This window comes from Apodemus sylvaticus, chromosome 5, assembly GCF_947179515.1.
Source record: "Apodemus sylvaticus chromosome 5, mApoSyl1.1, whole genome shotgun sequence".
In the NCBI taxonomy this organism is placed as follows: Eukaryota; Metazoa; Chordata; class Mammalia; order Rodentia; family Muridae; genus Apodemus; species Apodemus sylvaticus.
The window spans coordinates 45,035,793-45,061,384 of NC_067476.1; the positions used below are offsets into that span (position 1 = coordinate 45,035,793).

Below are 25,592 nucleotides of genomic sequence, written 5' to 3' on the forward strand. Positions count from 1 at the left end.
GAATGGATGCCTTTGATATATGAGTAAGAGCAGTCAGAGTCATAAATTCTGTAGAGTAGACAAGACTTGACGTAAAGCAAATCTGAAGACATATAAAACCTATTATAGCAGATGACAAGGATTCAAACAAATTTCCAGCTCTCGACATCACTTAGGAGAGTAATCATCATAACATTGATATCATAGAGCTAATAGATAGTTCATAACATACCCCAAATACCGTGTCTTACCTTGGATGTGCCTTTAGTAGAAAAATATAAACCAGATCTTCTGAGAAAAAAGTAAGCTTTTTTCCAAGACTTCTTTCCCTGTTCCTTGGCATGTAAGTAGCCATGGATTTCAGGATATGTGCTTGAGCTTAAAAACACCTAGAAGACACATTAGATGTGGTCCTAAACTATGGGAACAATGAGGCCAACAGTCTTTTCCTTATCAGACACAACCATGAAAACTGAAACAGTAGCGGTGGCATTTGCACTGCTCCGAGATTACAACACATGTTTGATGGAACTCAGTCAAAAAGCCTGGCACAAGTTCCAATTTAAGGCTGTTCAGAAATTATACATTCAAATAATCAATAAAATGGGTGAAAACCAACATCACACCTATTTGAATTCATATTTGAAGGTGGACATTATCTAGAGAATTAACTCTAGATGTGTTTCATCTTCTTCTACAGATTCCCATACAAGTATTTGGCCTGTAAATTTCATTTTGTAATGCAGTATACTGTAAGACTGTCATCCTGACTTCAGTCATTAGACAGTTGAATCAAGCTTGCCTCCCTAGTGAGGATAAAGCATGCACTCTATCTTTATCTCCTGTGCCTTGGGTTTAGGTGGGCATAGCAGACTGGAGTTTAAAGGTGAATTTTTATAGCATCGTCTATCCCATGTGGGCTTCAGTAATGTGTTCTTGGCATTGAGTCATAAAGAGGTGGAGTCGCTTTTCCATGCCCTAGAATCTGTATAAGTCTGTCACCCTTAGAATTTGGTTGGAGAAACAAGAAATAACACCAGTTCAAAATGGGCATCCTAGCTTAGTGGTTTCCATGAACTGATTCATAGAAGCTACCTGTCAGATTTTTTTTAAAAAATGTAGTTACCTAAGACCACCATGGGCAAAAGGCCTAACAGAAAAAGTGGAAAAGTCCTGGAGGATGAGACACCATCTAGAGAGACAAAGTTCACTTTGTGTTTCCAAAGCCAGCACCATCCGGCCACTAAGCCAAAGGCATCAGAAATGTGACCCTGGCAGCAAATTCCTCCCCAACTCATACCCCAGAAAATCATTGGTAAGATGGGAGCAGGTACTTTAAGCCATTAAGATTTGGAAGAGTTTGTTACAGAGCAGTAATTAGTAGAGACACTGGGCATGTGATGGTGGGAAAATTGAAAGGGAAAAGGACAGTCATATGTAAGTGGCAATGCCTGGCCCTTATTATGACAGTAAAAACACATTAGTGTCTTCTGAGAGAAAACAGAAATCCCTATGAGATGCAAATGCAAAAATGGAAAAATTTAAAGTAGCAGAAATCATTAACTAAAATGGGGTAAAATATCCTAAAGCCCTATACTACATCCAGGGAAATGCTGAGAGGAGATATTTACATTTTTAAGTAAATCACTAAAAAAATTTTGATGCAATGAGCCATTAATTAATTGATATGCAAAACAGGCAAGTGGGTTCTTAGTTTGAGTGCTTTCCAAGTTATTAAACCAAACCAATTAAATTTTTAAAGAAGAGTCAGAGGGGTCACGCTAGAAAGAGAAGAAACCTTTTAAAAAGTAGAAACATTGCCTCAGTGGAGAGGAGAGGTCAGGGCACATGCTGGACTATCTGATTCTAAAGCCTGTGATTTCCCTTTTTATTATAATTTAACATTAAAGCAAGAGAATCATAGGAGAAGACAATTTAGGATGAAAAACCACAACCACATCACACAAAGCATCCTCTGGCAAGGCTTTAAGGGTCTACACGAGTACTCCAAGGGATCCCTCTATGGACCCTACAGCACGGAAGCTGCTTGTAAAAAAATAATTTCTCTTAAAACTAGTGATATTTATCAAATATTCTGAAGGATAAAAAGTAGAGTATATCCTGTTTTAAAATGCACAGGAAAGAAATCTGTGATAAGCACCTTTGTCTACTGTATAAAAAGGCATGCTATACTGGGCCAGACAACATTACTATTAATTGAATTTGTGAACTCCCAGGTTTAGCTTCCACAGCACTAATGAACCTGTAAAAAACAACTGTGTTTGCCAGATCTGATAATCTATTGAAAATAAAATTACCCAAACAATTGACTGACTGCAGAGATGATGCCTTGGAAAATGACCATCCCAAAGAACAGCCCAAGTGACAGAAAGAAAACCAAACCAAACCAAACAAAACAATAGTCATAAGGTGGATTCTCTGTAGAGCTACAACTGTTTTAGGATTGCTTCTGTTTCCCTCTGTAAGTGCTGGCTCACAGAGTATGTTGAGGTTTTGTATTTTGCTGTTCATTGTAATGAATGCTAAGTGCTGGTCGTCAAGATCTGGAGTCTGCACTTAGCTTCTGGGGACCTGCCCCCAGTAAATTCTGATTGATAAATAAAGATGCCAGCAACTAATTGCTGGGAAGAAGTGCCAATGGCAGCATTTAGTATTCCCAGGCTAGAGACTATGAGGAAGGAACCGGAGGGACAGAGTCACTATAGAAGAAGAAGAATGTGCAGGAGGGAGAAGGAGAGCCGCCATGTAAAAGGATCGAGAGAATGGAGCCGGAGGGCTGCTCGGTTGGGTCAAGAGCAGCCAAGCTGGAACATAGACATTGGTAAATAGTAATTCAGTGTTATCAGTAAGAAAGTGTCTTCTAACAGCCTGGAGGATAGGCAGTTGCCCAGCTATTGTGCTCCTTAAGGCATATTAAAATATAAGTCTGTGTGTGTGTGTGTGTGTGTGTGTGTGTGTGTGTGTGTGTGTGTGTGTGTTTCATTCAGGAGCATAAATGGTCAAAAGAGGGAAGGAGCTCTACACAGGGATTTAAAGGAATGGGTGCATTGCATACACCTACTCTTCCAATCATTTAACTGCTATGCATTTTCTCTCAAATAGCACTGAAGTTATTCATTACAGAAGCTATACTGAGTCTCCACCAGTACCAGGGCCTGCAGTTCACTAGGAAGGTGGAGTTTTCCAAAAGTTGTGTACTTATTAAAAAATAAAATACAAATCACATGCAAGTTTTCTGTGACGGAAAACATCTTTAAATGCTGAAAATTCTTTCCAATGAGGAAGAAAATGTTATTGAATAATTTCATCAATTATTTATTTATCCGATTTTTTTTTATTTTTATCTTCTGGGAAAAATGTATTACATAGGCTACAACATTTCAAACTCTGGTTAAAAAAAAAACTTACAGCAAAAAAATCAGTTTTTATTTTTGTGCTCTTACATATGTTAACGAAAACATTTTACCTGTAGTATCTGTGTAGGGGATCTGTCACCGTTCATTTCAGTTGCAAAAGATACCATCTTCTCTGGAAAGAAATACTGACCAAAGATAAGTTAAATTAATCTCAAACCTAGGCCAGGCAAGTTTCCATGATGACCAATATAGTAACCTAAGCAAAACATCTATAAACCAACATGTCTTAAATCCCTATAAAATTATTTGGAAAATGCCATTTCTAAACCTAAATTAGATGGCCTCTTTATGAACCTTGGTGGCAGCGCGTACAAAGATCAGCAGACGTAGCAATGATATTCATGGAGAAATCTTACCCCTTGAGTTTCAAGAGAGTTTGCTCTCACCTCTTCATTCAGTCCTGCAATCACCCTACCAGGTGCTGCGGGAGTCCTGACCCACTGCACAAAGTCAAGACTCATAGACGTAAGGGGCAAAGGCTGTGTCAAAGGTCATAGCCCAGAACACTGACTAGCCAGGACTTAGCCGAGAAGCTAAAAGGCCACTCATTTCCAACTACTGTTTTTCCAATCGTGTGTAATCATAAAATTCACCCCAGGAAGCTGTTAGAAACCCCAAGCTTCGTTCTCGACTTTTCTGATTCAGTAGGTCTGAATAAGTCTTGAAGTATGTGTGTTTTTAATAAGTTCTGGGGCTCTCCAAAGGTAAAGTTCATGATAAGAAAACTTTGGAAACATGTTTTTTTTACTATATTTCCTCCAGGAGAGGATTTGTCAACAACCATCTACTAACACTACAGTGGGAAAACTCTGCATTGTTGGGACTGAATTGTGTGTTCGAATGTTGAATAGTTAGCTTCTTAACCTGACACCACAGCTGCTCTCCGACTCATCCTGTGTTAATTACAAAACAAGCAGCCCCCACACATCATCACGTCACCCCCAAGTCAAGAACAACTACGCAGATCTACAGAAATGAATGTCAAGCCTTATTTAAGCAAAAATAAATAAGATAAAAATCGTATACTAAGCCATCATAGTTCCTTAAATATAACTTCTAAATGGATGTCTTAATAAAGGCTCTCAGGAAGAATATACTCTTCCTTCAAATCTAATTCTATTTCATTTTTATTAGAACTCTCATTTTCTTTGTCAAAGATCAACCCATTATGTTTCTATTAATAAGTTACAATAAAAGAGAACATAAGAGGTCTTCTAGGGTTTGAAAATATTCTATTATGGTGTGTATCATATATTTTTCATAAAGGATCATTTCAATCCAATTATCCAAAACTTAGTATAAAAATACACCACAGCTGCAGAGACAAAAACAATTTAAAATAATGAGCCCAGAGGCAATTCTGACTTCTCTGGATCTGCAGACTTCATTAGGAGAACATGCTTACTTTCTTTTAAAGAGAACTGTAATGGAGGGAGTGTTTACCGAGGTGGTGTGCTGTGCCTTACCTCATATCTACCTAGTTTAGCAGTTACTGCACTGAAAATAAAATAATTTAAAGAAAGACACATATTAGTCTCAAATGCCTGGCAAAGCTATACTGCTCACAACCATTGCCAATTTACTTTAGAAAATGCCTTATTTTCCTTAATTCTAGGAAATGTACTAAACAGTAATGTTGTGGAAAACACTCAGGGACCAATACAATTCATTTTCTAAAGCAAATACAGAATTTCTTTGACTTTGTGTCTTAAACGACAGGAAAGAAAAGAAATAGTAAATCTCCACATTGATTTTTCCCAATATTTAGAAATTAAATAACCAAGTTCATCTCCATTCAGAGTTTGCCAATAATGTTAAACTGTTTTATCTGTGAATGTAAACTACCGGGCCTCATGTTAGCTCATCGTCGTTAAAATAGGACCTCAGAGCAAAAATTCAAAGCAACTATCTCTGTTTTATTTATAACAATGTTCTTCTGTACATTAAACCAACTGACTCATTTAATTCCATAACTGTTAACAGAGAGTCCACTCACCATTGGGTTCTTAAAAAATTCATATTTGGCGTAATTCTTTCTAAGATACAGCTTATTGTCTTCATCCATCCCCCAGTGAGACAGCACTTCCATCAGCAACTCGTGGTCCTCCACAGTTCTTTCTGTGAGAATATTTCAATGAGTATGTTGACACATAAAAAGTTCAACAGACCAAAGATCAAAATACACACAAATGCATCAGCATGCAAACATAGAAAGCAACTGATGTATCATTCACAATGTATTATTAAACAGCAAGTTTCATCTCAATTCTTAAATATCTATACTAGCAAGGTTTCTGTTCATTTTAGAATTATTACGTTGACTTTTATACCAAAGCAGTCATCTAAAAGGAAAATTACATAAAATATCACAAATGCCATTTTTGCTAATTCTCATGCTCTTTTTATTGCTATGCAAATTACAGTATAAGTTTGATAACAAATCTGAATTAAGACGTGAGAGCTATTCTTCCTTTAACTCATCATGGTGCCAAAATTAAAATATTTGCTCCAGGTTTGAACAATTCACCTCATTAAGAGATGAAGAATTTTGACAGGTTCACTATGCATTTAAGACACATAATCTGGATAGCTGAAGAAATTAAAATAGATGCTTTAAAGAAGAAATTTCCGCTCAAGTGGATACAGTTTTTTTTTACAAAGCTCAATTCCTTATGGCACTTTATACTTTCAAATCTAATTTAAGAAAAATAGATCCTGCATTAACAATGGAGATAATTAAGTAAGGTAGAAAGATACTTAGTAGACAAGAATTTCAGTGAACCAAGCAACAGCAACATTAAAGAATTCAAACATAGCCTGCAAAGTTTCTATTGTAATGCAAACAGTGATAGTGTGTGTGATTGCATAATTTATAATAGCCTAGAATAAACTAGAAACAAACCAGAATAAACTACAAACTACCCATATATTCCTTGACATGAGAATGATTTTAATAAGAGTACACAGTACACATATTCTACAATAATCTCAAACAGAAATCCCTTAGGAACAAAGATGTGTATTGCATCTTTCTTCTCACATAAGCTCCAGTGTAGGAAAAATCCATCCAGGTGGCAAGGAAGTGAGACAAATGGGAAGCAGCAGGGTGAGGTCACAATTCTGTTTATTCATTCATGTAGGCGTTAGTTACTCAGGAACGTGCAGTGTCTGAAAAGTCACCAAGATGTCCCCATGGGAAGTACTGAGCTTTCTTAGTGTATCTTATTTTTCAGTAAAAAGTCAGGAAAATTTAATAATGAAATTGCCAGTGCAGAAAAGAAAGTGCAGAATAGCTAAAAGAGGAATGTGAACTCCTCTGTTTTTATCATGTTCTTAGGTCCTTTTTAAAAAGAAAAAATCAGCATCTCAGAAATTTAACACATAGACATGATTGACCTGTGACATACTACAGGGAACCCTTGTAAGCAATCACACTTAAATTCTTCAGAAAGGACTTCATCTCAATGAATATAGGTGAGTTGTAGTGAGTACTCATTCTGGCCTTAACTGAATCAGATACCTTTGTTTCTGTCTCACTGACAAATTCCTTTCACTTCTTACCTTTCCTAAAATTCAGACATTTGCTTTCTCTTCCCAGACTCCTCTATATGAAGTCACTCTTTTTCCCACATGCACCCAGTTCCCTAAAGGGAAACCTCTGCCTAAAATGGCTTTCCCCAGTGCCAACAGTTCTCCACTTCCTTGAATAGAATTTGTTGAAAGCCATGGTTCACACCTTAATTTTTCAAACCAGTAAGCATGGAATCATTCAATGATTCTCCCTGTGCCATATCTGGCTCTAAGTCCCAAAGATGAGAAAGTAGAGACTCCAGAAGATATTTGTACCTAAAAGCAAAACCAATTCCACACCCATGGGGTGGGTAGTGAAAATATACACAAAATAGAAAATCAACCTTAAAAGAAATGAAGGTATGATGCACACTAAACTAGGAGTAAATTCTAAAGACTCTGGTGCTAAGTGAAATCAGACAGACACAAAAAGACAAATACTATATGACCCATAGAAGGTACCAAGAACACTCTGATCTGCAGTAACAGAGTATAGAGTGGCAGTTTATAAGGCTGGATACAAGTAGGGAAGAGTTTCACTGTGAAAAGAGAGGGTTCTGCGGAGAAATGTTGTTCTATGGGGCTATAGTTCCATGGGGCATATGCTGCATATAATCCCACTAAACTACATAGTTACATTGATTAAGATGGCCAATTTTACTACCTCCATGTAATAGTATGCCTACTATGCTTACAGTTATCTTCCTTTCAAACCTAGAAGTACTCGTTCTTCTAGAATTCTTATTATTGTGACTGTTAATATCATTTTGACCATATTCTTTCAAAGAAATGTAAAGTTACTAGTCCCTTCTGCATCCTTTTCTGTGTCCCACGCTGTGTCCTTTACTCCTGATATTCCCAACTATCAGTTGTGGGATCTCCATGTGCCCCTCAAAAACAACAAACCACCCAAGGCCATTCCCAATATCACCACTGAAATGGACCCCATCTTCTCTCACAGAACCTTTTTACGAATCCCAACTTCCTGTTGCTCTTTGACCTCTCACCTCCAGCCTTGACACTGGTGTCAGGGCAGTTGCCCTAAACCATCTGTACCCATGGGAATCATGCCCAAGAGGCATATCAATTTCTACTTCACATGAGCTAAAACTACAAGATCTGTCCATTACACCTTACCCATTCAGCTCTCCCTTCTAATTTGCCTTCATGGGTTCAGTGCTTCTATTGGACGTGGGAGTTTTGAAATGGACAAAACCAGTTTAAAAAAAACATTCAATCAAATGTGATCCTTTTAAAGATTGCAGTAAACTTAACAGAAAAACATGGAACAAGGAAGACATAATATGCTAAGACATAATGGGCATGAGGGAAAGAGTCCATTTCCAGTGGCTTTACAGAAAAGTGCTTGATTTTCCAGCAAATATGCCAAGGAAATGGCCCGAGCCAAACACATGCAGCAGAGTAAGAAGTGAGCCCCTGGAGAGAGGACAAGGTTGGGATGTTTGAAGCACAGCATCTAATTTACCATAACTGAGGGTGAGTGAGTGACAGGGCCCCACCAGGAGAAGAGCATCTAGAGTTAAAAGAGACAGTAGGAGGTGGGGTTGAAGGCCTGCCCTCCATAGACTTGCAGGACTTATAGGAGACTATATAATGACAGGTCTGAATTGCATCACAAATGCTGTTGAGTGTAGAACTGATTTTTAACACAAAGTCCATTTAGGAGGTTAATTGGAGTTAACCAGGGCAGCGATGATGTAGAGGAGATTAACATGGTAATAGTGGGTTTGCTTAAAAAAAATAAAAGAGGAACGAAGAAGGAGGAGGAGGAGAAGGAGAAGAGAGAGAAGAAGAAGAAGAAGAAGAAGAAGAAGAAGGAGGAGGAGGAGGAGGAGGAGGAGGAGGAGGAGGAGAAGAAGAAGAATAGAGAAACAAAAAAGAAACAAAGAAAGAAAACACAATCTCAATACATTCTGAAGGTCTAAGCAGTGGGATTGGAAGGAATACTCCAAAAGTGTGAAAACGGAAGACGAGTCACGGAAGACAGTGAGCTTCTCTGTCTATACTTGGAAGGATTGTATAGTAAGATGGAACTGGTAAGCTGGGTGACAAGCTGGTGAGACCCAGAGATCAATGAACTACAGTGCAAAGTTGTACTGTTAGCAGTCTCTGAATATTACTGACCTCTCTTTATCTTTCTCACAAACCATAGCTGATGCTTCCAAGCTAAAATGAGTACACGTACTATGTCCTTAGTGTGTTTCTATATTCTTTGTAACTGCCAGGAAATTATTCTGCCAGGGAAAGACATTCAGAGTGACAATAATGATTCCTTTGCTGGCTTTCAGCAACCTGTGTTTCTCCGTAGAGTTCCCTTTCCCTAAAAACAAGGAAGGAGTTTATGCCATGATCTGAATGTATATCAATTCAGAGAGGGAAAAGCAACAGACATTTTCTTGATGGTTAAACTTCAATATATATTTAATCAATCTTTGGCAGATATAATAGATTTTAGAAAGAATCATGGTCCTCTGCTGCCCCATAGAGGGACCTCTCCTTTCATGAGATTGGGGTTAGAGGGAAGACAATAATGAAGGAGAGAGAGTAAAGTCAGACCCTGGATCATGACCAGTGACCCTATCTGACCCCATTGAGAAGTAGGAACACTTTCAGGGTATCAGGTTCCCCAAAAGTTAAAATGTGCTGAGTAGGTTGAACCATTGGCTTGCTTTAAAATACAATCCTCAAGAAGTCATGTATCAAACAGAAGCAAGAGCAATGCAAGCTCACAGCCTCCCGGTATGGAGAAAGGGAGGGAGAGTATTAAGTCCACAGAGGGAAGATGGGAGAGCTAAACAAAGACCCTAGGCTTAAAAGGCCTTATGCTTTTCAGAAAGAAACAAGCGGGAGTTTCCAGGACATGAAGAAAACAGTGAATAAGACAAATACCTTGGTTGAGAATGAAGTGCCCCACCAGGATGCTGAAAAGGTAAATGTGGTCTCAGTTGTCTAATAAGCATTTCAAACCAAATGCAACTCACAAGCAGAATCTGAGTTATTGACTCCAAAAGAACAATCTGGACAACACCCAAACACTGTAAGGTTAAATTCTCTGCTGTTCTGAAGGCAGGAGATACCAGGTCCAAATTTTATTTCAGTTACAGAAATTACAACTCTGCAAGTCGCAATCTGTGAGTATGCTGCTGTATTTAAATTTTATAATACCTCAAGAAGACTGAATAGTCTCCCTAAAGATATCAGGGCCTAACTCCAAAAACCTGCAAATGTTATCGTACATGAGAAAGCATTTGCAGATGTCTAATGACAAACATATGGAGTTGAGAAGTAAAGAGTTAGGCTCTCAGTCCATCTGTAAGCATCCTTGAAACCACAGACAGAAGGGGATTTGAAGCAGAAAGCATAGGGTACCATGCATGTTTACCATATACACATGCAAAACAATTAATTGCTAAATAAGCAATAGGACCACAAGCCAAGAAACATCAGTTGCACTCAGAGCCTAGAAGTATCAAGAGTCAGGTTCCCAGGCTGGAGAGATGACTCAGTGGTTAAGAGCACTGACTGCTCTTCTGAAGGTCCTGAGTTCAAATCCCAGCAACCACATGGTGGCTCACAACCAACCGTAATGAGATCTGACTCCCTCATCTGGAGTGTCTGAAGACAACTACAGTGTACTTAGAGTCAGAGCGAGCAGGGCCTGAGCAAGTGGGCCCTGAGTGAGCAGAGGTCCTGAATTCAATTCCCAGAAACCACATGATGACTCACAACCATCTCTACAGATACAGTGAACTCATATGTATAAGATAAATAAATAAATTTTAAAAAAAGAAAGAATCAGGTTCCCTTAGAGCCCGTTGAAGGAATGTGACCCTCCAGAATTGTAGAAATGCACACCTCCATCTCCATTGGATGGTTCATCAAGTTTCTGGTAGACTGAGCCATCTTGCCTGATCCAAACAGATGACCTCTGTCCTGCAGAGGACTGCTTCTTCCTGCATAAATTTCCTACAATAGGCATGCTCCTTGCACCTCACCTGCTCCTAATTCTATAAACAGGAAAAGGATATGTCACTCTCTCGTTTCCTATAGTTTTATTAACATTTGTTTTACTTTCAAATGTGTCCAGTAAATATTTGCTGCTCTTTTGAAAATACACAATCATGTTCTGAATATAAGGAGAATAAAAATAAAAGTCGGATTTCGAGTTATCCAATTTTAACCTTCCATGAAAGTAGTTTAGGCCATTTGTATGTGGGGTGCATTCAAAGTTAAAGACAAAATTGGTTAGAAAAAAAACCAAGCTGTATTTGAGCAACCACCATGAATAAGAAACTAAAGAATATAGTATGGTGGGTATGGTCACTGAGTAGAATGTAGTCTGTGCTTGTGTTGTCAGAGAGCATGTACACACACACACACACACACACACACACACACATTCACACCCCACAGCCAAGAATATAAATTTGCAAAGAAAAGATAAGCAAAAAAATACTTCAGAAAATCTCACAGATCTATAGTACTAAATATTTCAATAATGCAAACAATAAAATTAGACAAAATATCTTCACAATATTAAGAAAAATGCTATAAAAGGGCAATCAAAGTTTAAGATTATAATTAAGGAAGCAAAATATATTTGTTCTATTCATTTAAAGAAATGATCTGGTTCCAGATCATGTAAACAAAGCCAGTAAAATTCCATGGGGCTGAACCCAGCTATGATCTTTTACCTCATGTACAAGTCTGACAATGAAGTTTTCTCACCATGGAATTTGGCTCTTAAAAATATGCCACATTACATATTCTTTATACATTCATAATTCATCATCTCAACTTAGATGCACTGCTGCGTACCATCCCCCAGTGAATTTCATTCCACTAAGGACTTCAGCTCCAGAGATCTAAATAACCCTGGCACAGACCACTGATGATTAGCTAATCACAGCTTACAGAATTTGTTTTCTTTTAGTGAGATAGCTCACTAAACACAGGTGCGAATAGGCATTACATTCAACAGAAAGATACAAGATACTGAAGCAGAATCCTGAAAGGAAGACAGGTCATGTGTAGAGAACTGGAACCGTTCGGAACACCAGTGTAAAAGCAGAGACACAGCCATATCCATGCTACCAAGACCTAACAATGCAAAGAGACAAACGGTTCCCTGGGCACCTAATGAATTCTTCTCACAGCTGTCCTCCTTCATATTCTAAAGCCAAACCAATTTTAGCCAACTAAATAATCCGTCTAAGTACACCAGATTTGAAATACAAAAAAAAGAACCCATTAATTCTCTAAAATCCCAGAATGAACTCTGACCTTTGAGTCGCCATTCCAGAAACAGTCATAAGTGCTGTTCGTGCAGATCCATCTCTATTGTTTTAAAGGCCTTGTTTTCTGGGGGGTTTTTTGTTTGTTTGTTTGTTTGTTTTTTGTGGTTTTCTTTTTTTGTTGTTTTTTTTTTTTTGTAACTTCACAAAAATCAATTTAAATACTCTGTTAAAATGGTTCTAAAAGTTGACAGTAGTAGCCGTGGTTTGAATCATGAAATGATCCATACTGGCTCATGATCTTCCAGTTGGTGGTGTTATTTTGTGAGACTTTGGAAGTAAGTGTTAGAAAGTGGCACAAAGCTGGAGGAAACAAGTCACTGGAAACAGTAAGGTCATCTTGCCCCTGGTCCCTTTTTGTTTCCCTTCCTTCTCCACATGCTCCTGCAGCCATGACAACCTGCTCACTACATAACAGAAACATGGGAGAAAGTGACCGTGAATGGAACCATCCAGAACCATGAGCCAAAATAAAGGTTTCCTGCTTTAAGTGGATGGTCATTTGGCCAGAGTCACACAAAAGCCATCAACAGGGACACATGTTTAAAAATCATTTTATCCCCAAATGCTATATTGCCCACCTCTTTAAATGCCTAACAAATAAATGGTTACTTATAACATCATCAACAACAACAACTTCCTGAAATTGGAAAGTGGAGCAGCCAGGTACACAGGGAACACCCAAGTGTAAGATCACTTGGGACAGGGCCCACTTGGGCCCCACCTGCATCAGGAGCTGGGCAGCACCACCACAGCCCACTGTGCACCTACCCTGCGGGGGAACATCTGCTCTACAGGAAGTCCCGTGGTTAGCTGGAGTCCCATGTTTAGAGGTGAGGCCACCACCATCTTTGCTGCTGTGACATAACAGACAGGAGCAGACAGGTATGCAGGGAACACCTTAGTATAAGATCACTTATGACAGGGCCTTCCAGGGCCCCACCTGCAATCAGGAGCTGGGCAGTGGCTGCCACTGCCATCTGTGCACCTATCCTGCTGAGGACATCTGCTCTGCAGGGAGAATTGTGGTTAGAGGTGAGGCCACCACCTTCTCTCCTGCAATTGAGTAGGCTGTTAGAGCCAGGAATGCAGAGAACACCCCACCACTTGGGATTACTTGGGACTTGGACCTCCACCAACCTGCAGCCACGAGATAGGCAGCCCCAGAACACTCTGAGCCAGGGGAAAGCCGGTCACCCAGGGGTGCTGAGATAAGCTTGCAGGCACACAGGAGGGTCAAGCACCAGCCAGTGACAGCAGGATCAACTAACACCTGAGATAACCAGATGGCAAAAGGCAAACATAGGAATATTACTAACAGAAATCAAGGCAATATAGCACAATCCGAACCCAATTCTCCTAGGACCGCAAGTCCTGGATACCCCCAACACACCAGAAAAGCAAGTTTAGATTTAAATGCTCATGATGCTGTTAGAAGGCTTCAAGAAGGACATAAATAACTCCCTTAGAGAATACATGAGAACACAAGTAAAAAAGGAGAAGCCCTTAAAGAACTACAGGAAAACACAACAAAACAGGTAAAGGAATTGGACAATACCATCCAAGATCTAAAAATGGAGGTAGAAACAATAAAGATATCACAAAGGGAAACAACTCTGGACTTAGAAAACCTAGGAAGGAAGGCAGGAGTCATGGATCCAAGCATCAACAAAAGAATACACGAGATAGAAGAGAGACTCTCAGATGCAGAAGATACCATAGAAAGCATTGACGCAACAGTCAAAGAAAATGCAAAATTCAAAATCTCCTGACCCAAAACATCCAGGAAATCCAGGACAAAAGGAGAAGACCAAACCTAAGAATTATAGGTATAGAAGAGAATGAAGATTTCCAACATAATAGGACCAGTAAATGTCTTCAACAAAATTATAGAAGAAAACTTCCCTAACCTAAAGAAAGAGATGCCATGAACATAAAAGAAGCCTACAGAACTCCAAATAGATTTGACCAGAAAAGAAATTGCTCCCATCACATAATAATTAAAACACCAAATTTACTAAACAAAGAAAGAATATTAAAAGCAGTAAAGGAAAAAGGTCAAGTAGCATATAAAGGTAGACCTACAAGAATTACACCAGACTTCTCACCAGAGACTATGCAAGCCAGAAGAGCCTGGGCATATGTCATGCAGACCCCAAGGGAACACAAATGCCAACCCAGACTGCTATATACAGCAAATCTCTCAATTACCATAGATAGAGAAACCAAAGTATTCCATGACAAAAACAAATTTACACAGTATCTTTCCACAAATCTAGATCTTCAAAGGATAATAAATAGAAAACACCAACGAAAGTTGGGAAACTACACACTAGAAAAAACAAGAAATTAATCTTCTTTCAACAAACCCAAGATGACGACACAAACATAAAAATTACATCAAATCTGGAAGGAAGCAACAATCACTGTTCCCTAATATCTCTTAACTTCAATGAACTTAATTCCCCAATAAAAAGACATAGACTAACAGACTGGATACATAAACAGGACCCAACATTTTGCTGCATACAGGAAACACATCTCAGTGTCAAAGGCAAAGACTACCTCAGAGTATAAGGCTGGAAAACAGTTTTCCAAGCAAATGGTCCCAGGAAAGAACCTGGAGTAGCCATTCTAATATCCAATAAAATAAACTTTCACCTGAAAGTCATCAAAAATGACATGGAAGGAGACTTTATATTCATCAAAGGAAAAATCTGTCAAGAAGAAATCTCAATTATGAACATCTATGCTCCAAATACAAGGGCACCCTCATTAGTAAAAGAAATTTTACTAAAGCTTAAAGCACACATTGCATCTAACACAATAGTTGTGGGTGACTTCAACACCCCACTCTCCTCAATGGAGATCAGGGAAACACAAAATAAACAGAGACACTGTGAAACTAACAGAAGTTTTGGGCCAAATGGATTCAATAGACATCTATAGAACATTTCATCCTAAATAAAAAGAATACACCTTCTTCTCAGCACCTCATGGTACCTTCTCCAAAATTGACCATATAATTGGTCACAAAACAGAACTCAACAGATATAAGAAGATACTTCCTATAAGATCACTATGGAGTAAAGGTGATCTTCAACAGCAACAAAAACAACAAAAGCCCACATACACATGGAAGCTGAACAATGCTCTACTCAATGATAACTCTGTCAAGGAAGAAATAAGGAAAGAAATCAAAGACTTTTTAGAATTTAATGAAAATGAAGGCACAACATACCCAAATTTATGGGACACAATGAAATCAATGCGAAGAGGAAAACTCATAGCCCCGAGTGCCTCTAAAAAGAAGCTAGAGAGAGCATACACTAGCAGGTTAGGAGCAGACCTGAAAGCTTTAGAACAGAAAGAAGAAGCTAGTTCACCCACGAGGAGTAGAACGTAGGAAATCATCCAACTCAGGGCTGAAATCAACCAAGTAGAAACAAAAAGAAGTATACAAAGAATCAACAAAACCAGGAGCTGGTTCTTTGAGAAAATCAACAAGATAGATAAACCTTTAGCCAGACTAACTTGAGGGCACAGAGACAGTATCCTAATTAACAAAATCAGAAATGAAAAGGGAGATACAACAGAAACTGAGGAAAATCAAAAAATCATCATATCCTACTACAAAAGCCTATACTCAGCAGAATTGGAAAATCTGCATGAAATAAACAATTTACAAGACAGATACAAAAAACATAGTTAAATCTGGATCAGATATACCATCTAAATATTCCCATAACCCCTAAAGAAATAGAAGTGGTCATTGACAGTCTCCCAACCTAAATAAATAAATAAATAAATAAATAAATAAATAAATAAATAAAAATTAAAAAAATAAAAAAGCACAAGACCAGATGATTTTAGTGTAGTATTCTATAAGACCTTCAACAAGACCTAACACCAATATCCATCAAACTATTCCACAAAATAGAAACAGAAGGAACACTACCCAACACATCCTATGAAGCCACAATTTTGCTGATACCAAAACCACACAAAGATCCAACAAAGAAAGAGAACTTCAGACCAATTTCCCTTATGAATATCGATGCAAAAATATTTAATAAAATTCTTGCCAACTGAATCCAAGAACTCATCAAAACGATCATTTACCATGATCAAGTAGGCTTCATTGCAGGGATGCATGGATGGTTCAATATATGAAAATCCATCAATGTAATCCACTACATTGGATTTTCAATGTAAACAAACTAAAGGGAAAAAACCACATGGTCATTTCATTAGATGCTGAAAACTCATTTGACAAAATTCAGCATCCTTTCATGTTAAAAGTCTTGTAAAGAAAAGGAATTCAAGGCCCATACCTAAACATAGTAAAAGCAATATACAGCAAACCAGTAGCCAACATCAAACTAAATGGAGAGAAACTTGAAGCAATCCCACTAAAATCAGGGACTAGACAAGGCTGCCCTCTCTCCATACAAGTACTGTATTTATTTAATACAGTACTTGAAGTTGTAGCTAGAGCAATTAGACAACAAAAGGAGGTCAAAGGGATACAACTTGGAAAGGAAGAAGTCAAATTATCACTATTTGCAGATGATATGCTAGTATACTTAAGTGACCAAAAAAAAAAAATCCATCAGAGAACTCCTACAGCTGATAAACAACTTCAGCAAAGTGGTCAGATATGAGATTACCTCAAGCAAATCAGTACCCTTCCTATATTCCAAGGATAAACAGGCTGAGGAAGAAATTAGGTAAATGACACCCTTCACAATAGCCACAAAAAATATAAAGTATCTTGGTGTGACTCTAACCAAACAAGTGAAAGATCCTTTTGACAAGAACTTCAAATCTCTGAAGAAAGAAATCGAAGAAGACCTCAGAAGATGGAAAAATCTTGCATGCTTGTGAATTGGCAGGATTAATATAGTAAAAATGGCCATCTTGCCAAAAGCAATATACAAATTCAATGCAGTCCCCATCAAAATCCCAACTCAATTCTTCACAGAGTTAGTGCAATTCTCAAATTCATCTGGAATAACAAAAAAATTCAGGAGAGATAAAACTATTCTCAATAGTAAAAGAATTTCTGGAGGAATCAGTATTTCAGACCTCAAACAGTATAAGTAGAGCAAAAGTGTTAAAAACTGCATGGTATTGGTACAGTGACAGGCAGGCAGAGCAATGGAATAGAATTGAAGACCCTGAAATCAACCCGAATACCTACAGTCACTTGATCTTTGACAAAGGAACTAAAACCATCCAGTGGGAAAAAAGATAGCCTTTTCAACAAATGGTGCTGGTTCTACTGACAGCTAGCATTCAGAAGAATGCAAATGGATCCATTCTTATCTCCTTAAACTAAGCTCAAGTCCAAGTGGATCAAGGACTTCCACATAAAACCAAATACACTGAAACTAATAGTAAAGACCTAGGGAAGACCCTTGAGCACATGGGCACAGGGGAAAATTTCCTGAATAGAACACCAATAGCTTATGCTCTAAGATCAAGAATTGACAAATGCGACAAATTACAAAGTTTCTCTAAGGCAAGAGGCACTATCAATAGGACAAAAAAGACAAAGAACAAATTGGGAAAAGATCTTTACCAACCCTACATCTGATAGAGGGTTAACATCCAATATATATAAAGAACTCAAGAAGTTAGACTCCAGAAAGCCAAATAGCCCTATTAAAAATGGGGTACAGAGCTAAACAAAGAATTTTCACCTAAGGAATATCAAATGGCTGAGAAGCACCTACAGAACTGTTTAATAGCCTGGCAGTGGTGGCACACTGTAATCCCAGCACTCTGGGAGGCAGAGGCAGGCAGATTTCTGAGTTCGAGGCCAGCCTGGTCTACAGAGTGAGTTCCAGGACAGCCAGAACTATACAGAGAAATCCTGTCTCAAAAAACCAAATCCAAAAAAAAGAAAAGAAAGAAAGAAAGAAAGAAAGAAAGAAATAAAGAAAGAAAGAAAGAAAGAAAGAAAGAAAGAAAGAAAGAAAGAAAGAAAGAAAGAGAGAGAGAAAGAAAGAAAGAAAGAAAAATATTTAATAGTCATCAGGGAAATGCAAATCAAAATAACCCTAAGATTTCACCTCACATCAGTCAGAATGGCTAAGATCAAAAACTCAGGAGACAGCAGGTACTGGCAAGGATGTGAAAAAAGTGAAGGAACACTCCTCCACTGCTGGTGGGGTTTCAAGCTGGTACAGCCACTCTGGAAATCAGTCTGGTGGTTCCTCAGAAAACTGGGCATGATACTACTGGAGGACCCCATTATGATATACCCAGAAGATTTCCTGGCATACAATTAGGACACATGCTCCACTATGTTCATAGCAGCCTTATTTATAATGGCCAGAAGCTGGAAAGAGCCCAGATGTCCCTCAACGGAGGAATGGATACAGAAAATGTGGTATATTTACACTATGGAATACTATTCAGCTATCAAAAACAATGAACTCATGAAATTCTTAGGCAAATGGGTGGAACTGGAAAATATCATCCCTAGTGAGGTAAGCCAATCACAAAAGAACACACATGGTAGGCACTCACTGATAAGTGGATAAGTGGATGATAAGCCCAGAAACTCAGAATATCCAAGACACAATTCACATATCAAATGATGCCCAAGTCGAAAGGAGAGGTCCCTGGTCCTGCAAAGCCTAGATGCAGCAGTGTAGGGGACTGCCAGGACAGGGAAGCGGGAGGGGGTTGATTGGGGAACAGGGGGAGGGGAGAGGGCTTATGGGACTTTCGGGGAGGGGGGAACCAGAAAAGGGGAAATCATTGGAAATGTAAATAAAGAATATATTTAATAAAAAAAAAGCAAAAAAAGAAAGAAATTGGAAAGTGAATTGTAATCACCAAACATCACTCATATGTAAGTTAAAAAAAAAAAAACAGCAGAAATGCCTCCTTATTTCAGAATAGCCAGTAATAATGTGAAAGGGGAAGAAAAAAATCTTCAAAGAGTTTTAAATGTTTACAACAAAAATGAGAACTTCGTGTTGTTCTACATTTTATTTTTGTTTCTAACTTATCTGCAGGATCTTGCAGGAAGAAAAAAATGTTACCAAGTAATTCTGTTTTCTGCTTAATTTTTTGGAACTTTTTCTTTAAGAGAAAAAGAAGAAAAGTGTCTTCTGAAACTGTTGATTTAAGTTCAAAGTCTTTTAAGAAACTTCAATCCGCCAAGAATGGAAGAGCTCACCTGTGACCTTCTGCCTGGATTTGTTCCCTGAATCCACTAAAAGCGATGCATTTGGGCTCAAATAGAAGCTGAGCCCCTGTTCTTCTCATCACTTGATAAGAGAAGAAACAACGTGCCTTTTACCTCTAATGCACCCAGAAACAGTCTTCCTACACCATTGTTACAGAAAACTCCAGGCCACAACTGTCCCTCATACTTCCCAGAGCTGGATTGAAACCACCTATATTTTGCCAATCTTATTTCCAGATCAAAATGAACAGCCTCTGACCAAGCAAAACAAAACCTAAATCTGAGAAGAATAAACTGGAACTCAATTTCTTTCTTTTTTCTTTCTTTTCTTTTCTTTTGTTTTTTTTTTTTTGTTGTTGTTGTTGTTGTTGTTGTTGCTGTTTCTGTGTTTTGTTTGGGGGGGGTTGGACCTTGATTTCTAAAGGACTTCTTAACCCAAGAATGCTACTTAAGACCACCAAGAATCCCCCAGAAAATCCCCAGTCATATTAACTCCCTAAGGAAAATCAGTATTAAGGCTCTTTATCTAAAAGGTTCACAGGCCTTTAAATTCAAGTTTCAACAAATCAAAATAATCTGTACATTAATTCACACCCACAATGGCAACTTATACCCACATACAGACTCATCTTTCTTTCAAGGGTTGTATGCATGCTATCTCCAGTGGACCAGGAAAGCATATGGAGCAGTTACTAACAGGCAACCTCGGGAGGTAGGAGGTTGGGGGACCCTCCAGAATGTAATGGAAGGTAAGAGACTCTCAGGACTCAAAGGAAGGGACCTTAGATGAAATGTCCAACAATGGGGAGAGGGAACTTGTAGAGCCCACCTCCAGGGTTGCCATCCACTGTCAAAATTCTGACCCATAATTGTTCCTGTCTGAAAGAACTGCAAGAACAGAAATGGAGAGAAGGCTGAGGAAAAGAAGGTCCAGAAGAGACAAGCCCAAAGTGGGATCCAGCTCAAGGAGGCCGCAAGGCCTGGCACTATTACTGAGGCTATGGAGAGCTCACAAACCGGGACCTATCGTGACTACCCTTTGTCGTGCTGTAAGACCCAACAAACAAATCTGAGTCAGATGGAGATATTAACACCCAAACAATGGACAGAAGCCGGTGGCCCCTGTGATTGAATTAGGGGAAAAAATGGAAGAAGCTGAGGAGGAGGGCAACCCTGTAGGAGGACCAGCAGTCTCAATCAACCTGGACCCTGGAGATTGCTCAGACACTGAACCACCAATCAGGCAGCATATACCAGCTGCTATGAGGCCCCCATCACATATACAGGAGAGGACTGCTAGGTCTGGGTTCAGTCAGAAGATGCACCTAACCCTCAAGAGACTGGAGACCCCAGGGAAGTTAGAGGTGTGGTCTGGTGGGGATTAGGGGTGGTCATAGAGACAGGGGGTGGGGAGGAGGTATGGGATGGGGAACAGTCAGAGGGTGGACCAGGAGGGGAATAAAATCTGAAATGTTGAAAAAAATTAAATAAAATTAAAAAAAAAACCCTATCAAGTCCACACCCAGATGGATAAACTTGGTGCACAATCGGGAGAGGGCCAGCTGTAAGGTTACCGTAATACCTGAAGTGGGAGACAGCAGGAATTCAGACAGCTCTGGGAACCTGTCAAAGAACCCGGATGCAGTTTTATTCTCATGCTGTCCCTACTTTTTTCCAGTAAAATATTTTTACATTTGGGGACTGTACATACCAGCAAGACACCACATCTGACAGCACAGGGCATCAAGGTGCATGATGCTATATAGGTCCAGAACATGTCGGGTAACAAGGGTAGTTAGAACTCTGAAAACTGCTAACTTATAAACAGCACAGAAAGCACATCTGCAAATGCTGAGCCTCTTTTGTTTGAAACAAAAGGGGGAAAATGTTCAGTCTTAGAGCAGGTAGCAGGAAGCAGCCCACACGCCACAACTCCTCCTGGCTTCGAGAGATGGTGTGGACATGACTGCACATTGTAAAATGGTTTCATTAAAAGCCTCTGATCATTCACTCTGCTTACTAAAGCCACTCCACAGTGGTCTCCACAATGGAAGCCTCGGCCGCTATAGCAACGATACTAAAACACAATTAATCCTTCCTATTCCTGAAGACGGTGTAGGTATGTGCTCGAGGTATTATATTAATTGCTGCTGCCTTCCACCACAGCTTCAATTAGGAATCCAAATGTGAGACAAACAAGGATCCCATTAAGTTCCAGAGGAATTGAAACTGATGCCACACCCAACACACACACACACACACACACACACCAACTCCACTGTGGCAGCAGAGCAGAGTGCTCCATCTGGGGAACTATAGTGACATCCAGTGGCTGTCAAGGAAAGTACAGAGCTGGACTATTACAGTATGGTGATACAGTGATGTTTTAAACTTGGTGTCTGTAAATCGGCATTATCAGAACCCTGTCATACTATACTTCACTACTGGACAATTCAAAGACAAGATGAGAACATGTGCTTGATCTCAATGATTTAGCCAATTAAAAATTTCAGGAATATGTGTGTGTGTGTGTGTGTGTGTGTGTGTGTGTGTATGTGTATTGGGCACAGGATATTGAGGCATGGGCCTTGGGGTGGTGAAGCCATCCCAGCAACACGCAGTACACTCCTTTCTTTGTGGTGTAGCTTTTTTGTCCCCAGGATGAGTTTCTGTTCCTTGTGAGCAAAGCTCTTTTGCCCCTGGCATGCGGTGGGTCTCTCTGTAGCTGTTTCCTGCCAAGAGCAGAAACCGAGCGAGCACCCAGTCTCAGTGCAGCCAATCAGCAGCTGCAGAGACAAATACTCACCCCCTGCCTCACAATGGTGCCCCAGACAATGTTAAATGTTAGAGAAAGGATTGGGGAAGCAGGTGGTAGGCCACCCTGAGTCTGGATAAAAACCTAAAGCCCTATAGACTCAGTGGTCCCCAGCTCTGTCTTTTAATCCTTTAACTGACAGAAAAAGAAACCACTAGTGAGCTGGTGCCAGAATGAAACATTGATACTGGGTTCAAAGTTTAAAAAAAAATAGCTATCTATGAATAGCTGCTGGAGGGTTCAGGAGAGGCAACCAGTGGAGGGGGAGATTTCCTGATTTACAAGTAAAAGGAGAGGCCTAAAAACTCCACAGAGCACATTTCCATGGGCTAAAACAGTTTATTCAACTGAATACAAGTTAACAGCCTCGCTAAAACAACACACAAACTCAAGTGTGCAGGAAGACACCTGTAATCCCAGGCCTGGGGGTGCCGAGGGAGGATGATAGCAAATTTGGAGCTAGGCTGGGTTAAATAGTCAAGCTGATGGAGTAGGCAGAAAACATCTCTAGAGTTTTAAAATGCTAGTAGAAGTCATCTCAATGTTGCAAAACTATTTACATTTAATTTTGAATTTCTGTTTCTCAGTTATGTAAAGGAAGCTGATTATTCCTGTGTTTAAAAATATTTTTCACGATAGGGAACGCCTATTCTTGGTTCAGGGCTTGCCTAGTGGGCACTAGGTCCTGGTTTCTGAAATAGAATCATAGCCTTTCTCTCATGCGTGTGTGTGTGTGTGTGTGTGTGTGTGTGTGTAATGAGAAATACCACCTACTTCCTTTTATAGCCTATTCAGGGACTAAACACAAACTCCTTGCACCAACCATGGTTAGATGCAGGGAACACTGATAAGTGTCTCCAATGCAAATATGACCAATAAACACTTGCCTGCATCCGATGCTGAGGAAGACCACAGGCAACATCCCCAAAGACTATTCCAACCTCTTTATCTATTGCCAAATCAGTAAGTGCTCAAGTAAAATTAGTGTTTACAACAATTTTGCTTGGATATGTAACCTGGGTAATAATAAAGCTGAAAGACAGTCAATGCAGTGAAAGTCTTAAAGAAAATGTCTTTCTCATAGCCTTCAACCTGACATGTTACTCATCATTAGGAGATGATGTTCAGGTATTATGACTTTATGTCAGTAAGATCTAGAAAATGCATGAAGTCAGGAAGAAGCACATTCATAACAATGCCTAAAACTTTAAATCTAGCGTGGGGCTCATGATTATTTCTTTTTTTATTTATTCAATATATTTTTTATTTACATTTCAAATGATTTCCCCTTTTCTGGCTCCCCACTCCCCGAAAATCACATAAACCCCCTTCCCTCCCCCTATTCCCCCATCCACCCCTTCCCACTTCCCTGTTCTGGTATTCCCCTATACTGCTGCACTGAGTCTTTCCAGGACCAGGGGCCACTCCTCCATTCCTTTTGGACATCAATTAAGATGTGGATTATGTTAGGTATTCCACATTTCTAGGCTAATATGCACTTATCAGTGAGTGCATACCATGATTGATCTTTTGAGACTGGATTGCCTCACTTAGTATGATGCTCTCCAGATCCATCCATTTGTCTAAGAATTTCATGAATTCATTGTTTCTGATGGCTGAATAGTACTCCATTGTGTAGATATACCACATTTTTTGTATCCATTCCTCCGTTGAGGGACACCTTGGTTCTTTCCAGCTTCTGGCTATTACAAACATAGTGGGCTGCTATGAACATAGTGGAGCATGTGTCCTTATTGCATGCCAGGGAATCCTCTGGGTATATGCCCAGGAGTGGTATAGCAGGGTCCTCCGGAGGTGTCATGCCCAGATTTCTGAGGAACCGCCAGACTGATTTCAAAAGTGGTTGTACCATCTTGCAATCCAAAATATTAAAATAGAGCCTTTGAAATAATAGTGAGCCTCACAATTATTTCAAAGGCTCTATTTTAAGATTTTGTATTCAAAAGTGCATTTCATTCCTTACTATAAATACTCGGCAGGTTTTCTGTACGCACGGTGCCTTTGTTTACAGAATAGATTTATTTCTGAATTTTGAAGCTTTTTCTCAGACATAAATTATATTGACTAAAATCCAAATTTTTCACAGTACTAAAAGATGAAAGAAAAAAGATAATGTGTAAGATATACCCAGATGAATAGATAATGAAAATATTTGGAATATGGCAACTATCTACTGGGAATTAACCTTCTTGGAAATTAATTATCAGGAGTAGAAGTTAAGCTCATCATAAGTGGCAATGGAAAATGCCATTATTTAGTGGAGGCAGAAGATGCCACTGGCAACTCTAGCCCACCTTCAGAATTCAGGTATCCTCAGAGGGTATTTTGTTTCATACTCCATTGTCACAATGATCAAAACCAGGATGCAATAATATAGGTATCTGTCCCCAGGGGTCTTCAGGACACACTCTGTCTGTGTCAGTGTGCTGTATAGCAGTTTCTTCCAAACTGAAATATCCCCTTCTGGAGAGGGGTTCTGGAAACTCAGGAAATAAACAACTCACAAGTCTGGGGAAGTTCTTGAAACCTTCAAGACTCACAACCTACCCATAACCCATACCTTGCCCCAAGTTCCAGTAAGCAGTAAGCAACTGAGGGGAGCCTGAGCAGCGAGGATAACAGAGAGACTGACCAGCTTAGCTGCCTGGACCAGACTCTCTGATCTGCCAAGTTCCTTGCAAGCCACAGAGAGGATGCCATGCTATGCAGCTTTTCCATTATGCATCTGACCACACTTCTGCCCCTGTAAGTAACCTTCACCCATACTTCAGTGAGTAAGCACAACTCTTTAGACCTCCAAGTGTAGCTTTGACGGAATGGATACTTTGTCTATGGCCAGCTCCCTTTCTTGGATAAGGAGAAACTTGTGAATGTCTACCACAGGAAAAGTCACACAACAGTGTATGTGTATAAGCATACCGCATACATATGGAAGTGAGAGTAGGGAATCAATCTGTCAGGATTTTTGCTTGTCTGTTTGTTTAATTTTACTAACGGTTATGTTACTGAGCCATCTCCCCAACCCCAGAATCTTTTCAATGCAAGTCAACCAAGGACCTCTGTTGTCTTCATCATATTTCTCAATTCTGTCATGAGGAAAGGGCAGAGCTTTCATCAGAACTGGACCTGGCTTTGGAATGCTTCTTTGGCAAATAAACCCCAGAACAAATGAAGTAAAGGTAAAATTTTATGCTTCAGTGATTATATCAGAAAGGGAAAACTGTCCTGAGTATTATAAAACTCTCCTACAG

The 25,592-nt window shown here is 39.4% G+C and overlaps 1 protein-coding gene across 2 annotated transcripts in view; it reads right to left on the reverse strand.

Moving 5' to 3' along the window:
* Grb14 (growth factor receptor bound protein 14) overlaps window positions 1-25,592 on the reverse strand; it is a 115,395-nt gene that overhangs the window by 21,267 nt on the left and 68,536 nt on the right. For both annotated transcript variants that reach the window (XM_052182581.1, XM_052182582.1), the window contains 3 exons: window positions 5,413-5,534; window positions 3,467-3,541; window positions 231-368 (listed from right to left, as the gene is read on the reverse strand). In XM_052182581.1, coding sequence (XP_052038541.1) covers window positions 231-368; window positions 3,467-3,541; window positions 5,413-5,534 — 335 coding nt within the window. The remainder of the gene's footprint in view (window positions 1-230; window positions 369-3,466; window positions 3,542-5,412; window positions 5,535-25,592) is intronic.